At 51.8% G+C, this 12,308-nt stretch overlaps 1 protein-coding gene across 1 annotated transcript in view; it reads right to left on the bottom strand.

Moving 5' to 3' along the window:
- Nucleotides 1-12,101, bottom strand: part of TTLL6 (tubulin tyrosine ligase-like family, member 6) — a gene marked incomplete at both ends in the record, with an annotated part of 12,291 nt that extends 190 nt beyond the window's left edge. The window contains 12 exons of the mRNA XM_010292805.1: nucleotides 804-1,173; nucleotides 2,795-2,992; nucleotides 3,324-3,507; nucleotides 3,968-4,156; nucleotides 5,113-5,297; nucleotides 5,833-6,058; nucleotides 6,200-6,285; nucleotides 7,403-7,546; nucleotides 7,834-7,990; nucleotides 9,702-9,832; nucleotides 10,643-10,761; nucleotides 12,034-12,101. Of these exons, the coding sequence (XP_010291107.1) occupies nucleotides 804-1,173; nucleotides 2,795-2,992; nucleotides 3,324-3,507; nucleotides 3,968-4,156; nucleotides 5,113-5,297; nucleotides 5,833-6,058; nucleotides 6,200-6,285; nucleotides 7,403-7,546; nucleotides 7,834-7,990; nucleotides 9,702-9,832; nucleotides 10,643-10,761; nucleotides 12,034-12,101 (2,057 nt within the window). The remainder of the gene's footprint in view (nucleotides 1-803; nucleotides 1,174-2,794; nucleotides 2,993-3,323; nucleotides 3,508-3,967; nucleotides 4,157-5,112; nucleotides 5,298-5,832; nucleotides 6,059-6,199; nucleotides 6,286-7,402; nucleotides 7,547-7,833; nucleotides 7,991-9,701; nucleotides 9,833-10,642; nucleotides 10,762-12,033) is intronic.
- Nucleotides 12,102-12,308: the final 207 nt, after the last annotated feature.

The raw sequence follows: 12,308 nt of genomic DNA on the forward strand, positions 1-12,308 counted from the left end.
ACAGCTGCCTGCATGTAAGGAGAGCCTGCCAGCTTCACCTGGAAGAGCACAGGCCGACATGGGGGGCAGGCAGACGCTGGCAGCTCTGGGGGTCAGCAGCCCACTGCCCTCCGCGATGGCAGACCCTGCAATGCCCTGGCAGACCCCCCTCAGCCCCTGCTCCTCCCTGCCCCTAGGGCTGCAAAGTGCAGAAGCCGATGGTGGTGGGAGCAGGGGAAGGCAGGCAGGGCTGGGTGAAGGTGTGGGTAGTGGGGGCGTGGGTGTAGCTCCATGAGCAGGGCTGGCAGGAGGGGCTGTGGGCAGCAGGGAGCAGCCTGGCAGGAGCAAGGCCTGGGGAGGGGCTGGGGGCCCTGCTGCATCACCAAGGGGTTCCTCCATACACAGCTAACATGCCCCTTTGGCTGTCCCATCTACTGCACTTCTGACCCTGCTCTCAAGTACTTCTGGGCCTCTCATGCTCCCCCAGCCCAGCACATCAACCCTGGGTCCTGGGAAACCACCTACTTTCTTCCTTGCCCCTGCAAATGGGATGCTACTGGCCTCAGGCAGTGACTTCCAGTGGTCACCACTTCCCAGAGACTTCCAGTGGTCACCACTTCCCAGAGAGGAATGCAGTGTCCCCTCCGCAGGGTCTGAGCACCCCAGGGGCTCTGAGCTCCATCCAGCCCACCCGCTCACTCCTCCCGCCTCAGCAAACCCAGGAACATCCACAGCTCCCGAGCATCTGCCCATGGCTCTGGCTCACCGACTTGAGCCTTGACCATGCAGACACTCGGAGCCAAAGGAATGTAATGCATACTCACAGCCTTCAGCTGTCTTTCCATCGCCAGGGAGCCACTGGTCTCTTGCCTGCAGCCCCTTGGGCTCGGTGCAGGGCTGGGTAACCGCTGCCATCTGTGCTGCCTGGCCCCACAGCCAGCCCCTGTCCTGCGCCCGGGGGCCCTGCTGCACCTTGTGCTGCTCACGGTAAGGGATGCTCTGGCCTCGAACAGAGAGGGTGCCCATGGCGGCAGGATCCAAGCCCAGGCTGGCTGGCAGCTCGGTGTTGGTGCTGGGGTTGCGTACGAACCGCTGTCCCGAAGACCGGACTGGACGTCCCAGGAGCGAGAGGGGGATGAGCGTCATTAAGCAGTGGGGCTCCTGGCCACCAAGTGCATCCCAGAGAGACTGTGGCTGGAAGGAAAGAAAGCAGCTGCAGCTTAGCTCTGGAGGCCTTGGCAAGAAACGGGAAGGAAAAGTCTTCTCTAGTCATATACAGGCACTCACTAAAGCATTGCCCTGCACTTTCTCCCACAGTCACTGTCCCAGATTCAGATCATCTAAAGGGTCATGGCAGCTGCCTGCCTGATCTGCCTGCAGCAATGCTGAGACACCCGTTCTCTGCCCAGAACATTGGGCTGAGCTGGAGCAGGGTTTGTGGAAAGAAATGCCAGAGTGCTGGGAAGACTCAGCAACGAAGGATCTGGCCCACCCACAGATAATCATTCGCTGCTGAAAGATTTATCCAGATTTTTGACAGAGTTTGGGTTTCAGGTTCCGTTCTACTTTTTCTGGAAAAGGAAAAGGCAGCAACCATTCGTTCTTACAGATCAAATCCCATCTTAGACATCTTTTGTTAAATTAAATGGGCTATTTCCAATTTCTTGTAAGGTACTAGAAGACTCCTAGGTCCTGAATAATCCCTGTAACTCTGGTGTCTTGAGTTTGTCAGCATCCTTCTGAGATGCATCACCCTTGCAGCCAGGAGTAGGAGGCCTTTCTGAAACAGACAGTGCCACTGGAAGAGGCAATGGACCTTGCAAGGTTTTTATCAATAGCAGGTCCAGAACTAGATGTTCCCCAACACAGCAGGTGACAGTGCTCCAGAACAGCCCTTGTAGCCTAATGGAGCCCACAGGCAACGGACTGCAGGCTTCCTTCTCGTCTGGTTTTAGATCGGTAGTGGTTTGGGAATTGGCATGGTAGCCAAGACTCAGTTTGAAACAACCACACAGATCTCCTTTAACTCTAGGTCTAAATCCCAGTTCCCCTGGTGCAATCCTCTGTGAAGCCCAGCTTTCTTCAGCTGTACACCTTGAGATGGTCTGGGACGTGGCAGCAGCAATGCTGACGGCTTACAGCATAGCATGCTCTTGCAGAGCAAAGATGACTCTGAAGGTGGAGCCTCAGACCGAGGGCTGAGCCCCACAGGGTTTTAGGCACATGCACTAACTCATCAACTTCCCCGTGTGGGGGCAGGTGTAATGCAGAAGCAAGATGTTTAGGGAGAGGCATTGTTTGCAGTGTGGAATCTACCTAAAGACTTTACTTTTTTTTTTTTTTTTAAGACATCCCTACACTTCCCTTCAGTCCCTCTTTGCTGTGTGCGCTCCTTTACCATGCTCCTAGCACATTAGTGCTCCTAGCCTACCAAGGAATTAATTTTATTTGGCTAGGAGAATCACACTACTGCTCCGAAGCACCAGCTCACACTAAGCTGTGTGCTGGGGACAGCAGGGTCCAAAAGGAAGTATCGTTGGTCTGTTCTTTGGAATACTGGGGAGAGGGATCTTCTGGGGAAGGGTGCATGCAGGCTCTATGCAGACGATTGGCACGCCCCCAGCATGCCCATTTGGAAAGGGACAAAGTCAGTAACGGTAGGAAAAACCCACAGACACAGACGCTACGCTGGGTCTCATTTAACAGAGCCACACCAGAGATGCTCAATGCCCATGATTCATTCCTCACGATCCTCCCACGAATGGCTGTCTCCTATGTTGGCCTTGCAGGATGGATCTGGGCAATCTTCAGTTACCTGGCTCTTGGAGGTAACGGTGCAGGATTTTTGGGTGTTGGCTGGCCTATTGGTTGTGGGGAGCAGCTGGGAGAGCTGATCTATGATGCCCAGGCCTCGGATAAGGTTCTCACGCTGCAGAAGAGCATTTACTCTTTTCTTCTCCTCATCTTCCACAATATCCTGGGGTTGCACAGAGTCATACTGCCTGTGCTGTACCTTAGGAAAGAAAGACCTGAGTTACAGCAAAATTGAAGCTGTAGTAATGCACAAGAGAGACAAAGCCAGGGACTGGTCTGAGCCCTAAAGAGAATTACAGACTTTGGGGTGGAGTGGGGCAAAGATCCTGGTGGGAGCCACAACAGGGAAAGGACAACGCTGGTGCTTGCAAGTACCTCTCAGCACAAGCTGTCAACTCTCTGGACTTCAGGAAGGGGCGTCAAACCTCATAGTTCTGTTCCTTGGGAGACACCCATGGCCCAGCATGTTCCTAGAGCCATGTTATTGCCTTTGAGACCCCCATGGACAACCACTGACAAAAGCAAGGTACCTTTCTATCCCACATCCTCGTGCTTTTATACGTGAGGTGGGTTGTAGGGGCTGTGGTTTTATTATGGATCTGGGATTTGTCCCCAGCTGACTCTCCATGCAGGTCTTCTTTCCTCTCCATTTTCTTCTTCCTGGTAAGAGCTTCCAACTTTTCCTTTTTCAGGCGAATTTCCTCCAGCTGCTGCCTGCCATAGAACAGTAGTCTTAGTCACTGATTCAGTAGGAGCCATAATAGCAAAAGGCTATTATGAAGCCTTCAATCCAAGGACATTTTACTGCAGTCAGAAGTTCCGTAGCGAATAGACCATAATAGAAGCGTGCGAAGAGATGGGCCAGGCATGCTTTTAAAACAGACTCTCACCACTATAAGAAATGCCCTTCAATTAGGCTGTGCCTGCCAGAAGGGTGGAGGACACTTGTGACATAGTGTCTCCAGAGTCCAAAAGTCAATGGAATATTGCATGTGCCTCCTCAAGGGTACATGCTTTCCTATGGTGATATAGCACATGCAGACTCCTTCCCTTCCAGCTCTCACCAGCTTGCTTACATCTGTAAAGCAGCAGAGGCGTCCCCAGGAAGGGATCAGAAGCAAGTGGTCTCTGTGCCACCCCTGTGAGAAGCGGGTTTTCCACAGGAGCAGCATACCTTGCACACTCTTCTCGTGCTTTGGATGATACTGTTTCCTGGAAGAGGGAGCCACTCTGCTTGAAAAATGGCTCATACTTGTCTGTTCCACATGCTGGATAAATGCGCCGGTAGCCGCCCAGGTGCGAGTTCTCGTACTTCTCTGCCTGAGACAGCCAGGCAGCCTGGCTGGTCTCTAACTCCTCGTGTCTGCAAACCGGGAGAAAGCACTGGTAGGGAAGTGTGATGGGAGGTTCCAGATGCTGTCCTGGATGAGGGGCAGGGGCCTAGCTAGTTCTTTCCCCGTTTGGGAGCCTGTTTCACATGGGTGCACTGCATGGAACCAATACAATGACACTTCTTCACCCCCTACCTGTAGAGTGCTGGTGAAGCATTTCCAGATCGCTCCCCTGCTGCTTGGGCTCACACCCAGACCCTCAGCCTTTTCACCCAACTAACCCACTTACAAGAGAAGTCCAGTTCAAATGTGCCTGTTCAAGGCATATCTGCCACCCTGCGTGCTGCTGGGAGCTTTCCTCACTAGCGGGGAGCTCGGAGCAGCCGAGGCTGCAGGGGCAGGCAGAGTACAGGGCTAACACGCTCAGTGTCTCCAGCCCAGAGTTATTGCAGGTCTCCTAATTGAAATGGGAGCAGAAGGGAGTTGCTGCCTCACCCTGCATGGCAGGAAAAGCCTGGGCAGCAGGCTCATCTAACATGACCTCATGAAAGGACATGCAGACAGAGGAGGAGGGGAAACCCTCAGCCTTGGGAAAGGAACCCTGCTCTGGAGAAGGGCCCTGTGCCCCTGGGTGCTTTTGGTCCCCAAAGCAGTGCTGCAGCCTGCCCTGCAAGCTTCACTGTGAGCCCAGGGATGCTGGCACTGCCCGTGGGCACTGAAAGACGTGACAACCAGGCGCAGCTCAATGGGGACGACTCTGTACAGGGCCCAGAGCACCAGGCGTCTCAGATCTCCCAGCGCGCAGAGACGAGCCCTGGCTCTTCCCCACAGGATGCAGATGGCTTGGGACATCTCTTCTCAGAGGCTATATAGTGCCATGGCCTCTGGGAGTTTTAATTTGGAGACAGCCAGTCTTTGTTTTATCCTGCTCCGCCATGCCCGGTCTTTTCTCACTGGGGACCTGCAGTACTATGGGGAAGAGCAATACCTGGATGCACGGAGAGTCTGATGGGCCTGGAGCAGCCGTTCCTTTGCCCGCTGTTTGTCTTCCTCCAGCACCTTCCTTTTGTTACAGGCATGCACATTTATCAGGTTGATGGTATCACAGAGAAGAGCATCCTTCACCTCACGGTCTAGGCGAGAGTCCGTAGTGAAGCTGGGAGAGTGGTTCACCTGCCAAAACAAGCATCTAATCTAGCCTGGGAACTCCCAGCTCCCAGAATGTGCTGCCAGCAGCCAGCTCGCTGGCCCCAGTCTGCTCCACCGCACACTTTCCATGGATGTTCTTCCCTGCAACAGCAACAGAAAGCAGCAGGCTGCACACAGTGGCTTGTTCTGTCCTTCTGCAGTGTAGTGCCCACCCGCACTGCAGGTCATTCAGATCCCACTAGAGGTGTGGGGCAGCTGTCATGAATTCAGGATGCTGTTACAGGTCAAGGAATCCTAAGGTTCAGGAAACTCCTTGCTGTTAGAGAGGGTGTACAGGGAACGGGCCCTTGGATTCTGCTTAGATCCCAAGGAACAGCAGGTTTCTTGGCTACTTGTCTTCATAGCCTGTTTAATTTTGTGAATGAGGTGGCCCTTTTTAATCAAATGAGTTCTGTTCATCCCACCACCCCTTGTTCTGGAGCCTCCTCCAGACAAGCCAGCTCTTGACTGTCTGCTGCTTCCAGAGTTGCTTCAACACAGCACGAGACTCCTTCCTCACCTCTAGCAGCCACGGCTTCAACTTTCTGTCTAGCAAAATATCAAAACCCAGTATCTCAAAGCACGCACAGACAGTAGTGTGGTTTGGAAAGCAGCTTTGGTAATTGTGCTTCACAACAGGGTGAGCTGAAATAAGAGTCTTTATAATAATATCTTCAATATCTTCCCAGAGTTTTGTTGTGTTGTAGCTGTTATCTGCCATCCAGGCATTCAGGGTGGACAGTTTCCTGTGTGGAGGACAGGAGATGATAAGAACTGACTTGTGATACCATGTTTGCCCCAAGAAAAATGGAATTAAACCAGTGTCCCAAATGCAGCTTTGCTGCAGGATATGCACAGGGCATTGCAGCACCTGGACAAGACAGTACCTCTTACTGCCCATCGTGTCATCCTGAACGAAGTTTTCATTACGTTTGTTGATAGCATAATTGGTCAAATGCATGCAGATATCATCCTGAGAGAGGAACCGCAAGAGACTTTCGTTTATTCTTAACCACAGAGCAGAAATAGAAACAGCCCCATTAGCACTAATCTAGCCACCAACTTCACCGCTTCTGTCTCTTCTCTGTGGCGGTGACTTGCAGCAAGAAGTTAATCATGCTGGTGGTTCCCTCTCTAGCCAGAAGTCAGAGCTGACAGAGCTCTACCCTCTCCACATCTCTGTCCTTATCTCTGGGGGAGAGCACAGGAGTCAGCTCCACAAATGCCACTCCAGCTGTGGCCTCACCAGTAAACAAGGGACTCCTCAGGACAGAAGCTGCAGCAAATTTCTGCAGATTCTTCCTCTTCCTCTGTTCACCCAAAGCAGAAGAACTCTCCAAGACATGCATGTATCAGAATGATGGAGGGTATGTACATATGCAGCCCTGGGACAAGTGGGCAGATAGCCAGAAGCCCAGGGTACCTCAGGCCAACCCGTGACCATAGCACAGCAATCCAACACTAGCATCCATCTTCCGCTGGGATTTTACGTATTACAGACCCCTGCTTGGAGATTGGCACAGCCATAGCCTGCACCTTGCCTTCCCAGTTCCCCTCCCTGTCTCTCCTAGGCTGTTCCACTACCACCAGGGAATCCCCAGGTCCCTCTTTTCCACCCGAAGCACAGGCAAACAAGGACTGGTGTGGCCTTGAGAATACTCATAAAGGCAAGAAGCAGTATGAGTGTTGCCCAGAGATGCCACGGGGTCTCTGTCCTTGCAGATTTTCAACCCCTGACTGAGTGAAACCCCAAGAAACCAGATCTGAATTTATTGTTGACCCAGTTTTGAGAAGAAGGTTGGACTTGACACCTTCCAAGGTTCCTTCCAAGCAACACAACTCCATGATTCTGTGATAATGCCAGTAAACAGCCCAAACATGGGGCCTAGGAGTAGATCTACCACAGACACTCCTGAAACACCTCCTGTGAAGAGGAGGTACAGAGGGAGGAGAGAACAGGAAAGAAGAAAGCTGGGTGCCATGAAACGCACCAGCCCCTGCCTTTTCAGGGTCTGGAACGCTGCTAGGACAAATTGGGGACTAAAACCTCCAGGTACTATACGAGTTCTTTGGGAACTTCCCTTTTTTACCAGGTTGCTGCTGCTGGGATCGATGTACCTCATGGTGGCAAACCGGGCCAGACCCTCCTTGTAGACAAAAATCCTCAGCGGGTCACAAGATGTGACCAGCACGTAGATACGCATGTCAAATTTAAAGCCATCAATAAGGAAAGGCTGTGAGAGAAAAAGGCAGGAGCAAGCATGAGACAATGAAACATTGCCAGGCGTGCTGCCGACTCCTTGAGGTTGGCTGCTCTATCTGCACTGCTTGTGCCACTCCTTGGCAGCTCAGCAGCAAGGAGAAAGGCAAGCTTTTGCCATGCCTCTGCTGTGCTGCAGCCACCCTGGTGCCCCTGGCAGCTCCAGGAATATGTAGGCAAAGGACGCAAGGAGGATGCGGGATGCTGGGAGAGCTAGGAGGTTGCAATCCTCCACCTGTATCTTGAGACTGTCCCCATTACCTTAGAGATATACTGCTGACAGATCATATGCTCTCCATGTTTGATCTCCTCTGGATTACGTGTTATAAAGATACCTTTCCCTTGGCAGCCGCTCTCTGGCTTGCAGATGAACGTTCTGTTTTTCCTTGCACGCCTGTAGGCCTGGAAATCTCCATAGCTGTGCAAGGAAGGGGTGACTGTTAAAAGCTGCAAAAAAACCAACCCTTCTAACAGTTCTCAAACTGTGGTGTTGCAGGCCAGTACAGACCAAACTTCTGCAGCAGAGGAATAGCACACCCATTCCTGATCTACGTCAGTTACAAACTGGTCCTTGTGCGACCTGACAAAGCTCTCCTGGTTCCACCTTTTATCTGCTCCCATCTCCACCTCTACTGGGAGGCTCATAGGAAGTGGTCATCACCGGCCATACAGGGGCCAGTAAGATTTTGGCTCTGCTGCCACAGAGAGAGCAGGAGAAAACAAGCAAGCCCTGGCTACAAAAGAGGAGGAAGTCACAAGTCTTTACCTCCCTTTTTATGCCAGCTCATCAGCAAGCTGGCAGGAGGCCACGACCAGAGCGTTCTAAGCAGGGCGCAGAGGTTCGTGAGCTGAGCTCCCCTATCACGTTACGTGGCTGATCTTCCAGAGCAACTCCAATGGGAGTATGGTGCTTCGAAGAGTCAAGCCCATATGCCAATTAGTTATTTTGCTGTAGATGGAGAAGCACCATTTCTATAGTGGGCACCACATTTAGTGAAAGAGACAAACAGAACAAATCCTAGGAAAAAGTGCCAAGAGCAATCTGAGTCCAGGAAATGCAGCCTGGAAAGAAAGACGAGAGAACTAGGTCAGTCTTCGCCAGAAATGGGAAGACTGAGAGGACATGTGGCAATATACTCCCTGGACATTGTCACTATTAGCAAAACACAGCAAACCACTGTTCTCAAGGGCCAGTGCAAATGGGAGAAGTACTGAAGTGCTGATATTTCAGCAAAGGTTCTTTAGGTCAGATATTAAGAAAAATCATTCTAACTGTGAGGAGAGTTCAGCTACAGAACAGGTGACAGGAGCCCTACTTTGAGGTCATCAGGAAATACTAAGAATAAAATCTGTCTAAGAACGGGTATCTTGTCTCCTTACAACCACCCAAACTTCAAGTGCTCTTTGGTTCCTTTCAGCTATGTTTCTATCATTGCTTGCCTGTATATGATCAGAGAAGCGAGGCCTTCTGCCCCAAAGCCTGAGTAATTCGGTGATGGTTTACATCTAAACTGTATACATATTAGCATAGTGACCTGCACTCTCCCACCACCCTCCGCCATTAGTGTTCTCTACTGCAGCAGGCGGCAGAGGTGCAGGGGGCTGTGAAGACGGCTGTCACAGTCGGTGGGGTGGAACCGCCTCATTCCCTGGTCCTGTGCCCTTCCTGGGCAGGCCACGGGCAGCGAACCAGCCGGTGAGGGAAGGCAGTTAGCCACGCTGCCCTGCAGTTGCCTCTCCTGTTCACCCTGAGCTGCAAAGAGACCTTCCACCAAAACACAGATTTACACCTCCCACATGCCCACTGCCCTTTGGCTTTGCGGGTGGGTCCCTCTCCCCAGGTTTAGCCCGTCGGCACGCAGTCTGCCCAGCAGCAAGGCACACATCGCAGAGGACGCCATTCCACGGACTAATTCAATCTAATAGGAATTAAAGATGTATGAAACTAGAAACCTGTCTCAACACCCGGTTCAGTTCCAGGGAAGGTTATGAAGGTGCAGACCAAGACATGAGATCTCAGAGACAGAGACACCCCCCCGCCTCATCCCAGCACGGGCTATCAAGCATAGGGGTTCCCACTTCCTAATTTCATACCGCTGTTCTCATCTGCATTAATACGTTTCACTCACTCAGCCGGCAGGCACCAAGTGCGAGGAAATATATTGTACTCCTTGGGGAAGAGCCTGAACATGCGGTTAAGGTTGCGAGCCAGCAAGTCCTTACGGCAGATCTCTATCATGCCTGGAAAATGGTTGATTTTCTGAAAAAGATGCAGACAAAAAACAAGATCAGCAAAGGAACAGCAGGGATCCTCCTCAAGACCCGAGGCAAGCCTGCATGCAGAGAAACGAGCACGCAGAACAGGAAGCTGGGCCTGTGGTTGCCTTGAACGTCTGCTGAGGGACAAGATTACGCTACAGCTGCTTTATCTGAACTTCACCAGTGTGATTTATCAGCTCGTTCCATCTCAGCCCTGAAGCTCTCCCTCCCTAGAATATCACAGCTTCAGGATGGGAGCCGTTTGTCATCAAGAACCATCTATTTCAAGCTACATTAAAGGGGTTGGCAGCTTTCCAATTCACACTAACTGCCAAAGCGTTGTTGATGGCACTGTACCAGAGGCACAACAGAAGTAAAGGCTTGTGAACCTGCATCCTCTGGAACCAATGCAGAGAAGGGGTCACGGGTGCTAGTTTTGGACAACTCTGTTAAGTAGTGATAGAATGAGAGGAAATAGCCTCAAGTTGCACCAGGGGAGGTTTAGATTAGATATTAGGAAAAATTTCTTCACCGAGTGGTCAAGCATTGGAACAGGCTGCCCAGGGAGGTGGTAGAGTCACCATCACTGGAAGTGTTTGAAAATCGTGTGGACGTGGCGCTTCAGGACATGGTTTAGGGGGCATGGTGGTGTTGGGTTAATGGTTGGACTTGATGATCTGAAGGTCTTTTCCAACCTTAATGATTCTGTGATTCTGTGTGATTCCGCAACACGTTGTTCCACTAACAGCCCCTGTCTCACCCTCCTTCCTGAGCTCTTCCTGCTGGGCAGCCTTTATATGTGGGCATTTACCTGAAACCGCTTCATTTCCATGACACGCTCGAGAGAGACTGAGTAGTCTGTCCAATACACGGTCCACTCCTCGTTTTCTCCTGCTTCTTTCAGCCCACAGCACTGTGCTGCCCGCCGCACTGTACCAAAGCAAGCACATGACAAGGGGCCAGGCAGAGGATACAAGTACCAGGGACTGTTAAATCCCCAAAGTAACCAGGGACAGAGTGTGGAACAAACCTCTCCAGGCTGCAATTCCACTCTCAGAGATGCAAGGTATTGGCGGGATGCTTCAGGAGGCATCAGAAACAGAAGCTTTACCCAGCTAAACTCACCCCAGCCTCTGGCTGCAGGTATACTGGGAGCTATCAGCCCCGTAAGTAAGTAAGTAAGTAAGTAAGTAAGTAAGTAAGATCCCATGCCTTGGGATCCCACAGTACCTCCTGAACTACAGCAGGCTTGAATCCACCGTGGGTCTGACACCACACGGGTAGATACAAGTCTTCTGAAGGAATGAGTTTCATCTTTGAAATCAAAAGCTCTGGAGCAGAAGGTCACTGCTGGGATGGTTCATGTTAGTGCCAGTTCTGTGTTTGACCTCTCACAGGGCTGGGGAGGCAATGAAGGTCAATTCATGTTAGGAACCGTCATGAAACGGTTCTGGTTCCTGTGGCACCCAGGTTGCCACTCCACCTCCTGCTGCGGGTTCCCTGTCCACCTCCCGTCACCAAACTGCCAGAGCATGGCCCTAGGCGAAACATGCAGCGCCTGTCCCTCTGTATAAAAACTGTTCCTTGCACAGCCAACCAGGCTGTGACCTTCAACAATGCAAATGTGGTTGCAATGCTACAACAGTCATTAGCAAATTGGCTAATACCATCCATCAAAAGCGAGGAGTCTGTTCTTTTAAGGTACAGCTTGTGGCAGCAAAGAGCAAGACAGGAGAGGGGACCAGCATCCCTGAGGCACGTCGCTGGAGATGGACGGCAAAGGGAGAGGTTCTGGGTACCACTCCTGCCTGTTCCATCACTGACTTTACGTTAAACAGTTGAGAGGTCTCGTGTCATTTCCCCAAGCACAGGTACCAGTCTTGCATTGTAACTGCCCCTAATTAAACCCTTCTCGCCAATTGTAGCAGATGTACGGCAAATGCAGACGGATGGAGGGGCTCGAGGGCTTGCGCCGCTGTTGCACATTTTGTATCTCTTTAAACCAGAGGACACCTCAGTCCAAAGTGTGAAAAACTCCATACTTTTCACAGGGGGACAAGTCACTTGCAACCAATACATAAGCTGAAAGCGACTGTGCAGTGGAAATTTGGTACCAGTGTGCCTGCTGGGCTGAGCGGGTCCCCAAGAGCTTGCTGTCAGTGGGCTGATCCGAAGGGACACCCTGCAGCGTCTCCGACTTACCGCTCTCGTACTTGCAGCTGGTCAGATTGATGGAGGGAACACTGTAATTGAAAGAGATGACAGAACAGCTGCTCAGCGAGGAGCTGGGGCCCCGTCATGAGCACAGACGCGAAGGGGACAACTGTGCTCCACAGAGCTAATGGGCAAATCTGATCTGGAGCCAACACAGGCTCACAGCTGTGAGGCAGCATGGCAAAGGGGGATCCTGAACCCAGCTCCTTCCTTGAATGCGTCAAGTTCGGGATTCAAGGTTCGGGATTACCGGGACAATTTGA

The sequence above is a fragment of the Phaethon lepturus genome, unplaced genomic scaffold, assembly GCF_000687285.1.
Source record: "Phaethon lepturus isolate BGI_N335 unplaced genomic scaffold, ASM68728v1 scaffold41718, whole genome shotgun sequence".
NCBI lineage: Eukaryota > Metazoa > Chordata > Aves > Phaethontiformes > Phaethontidae > Phaethon > Phaethon lepturus.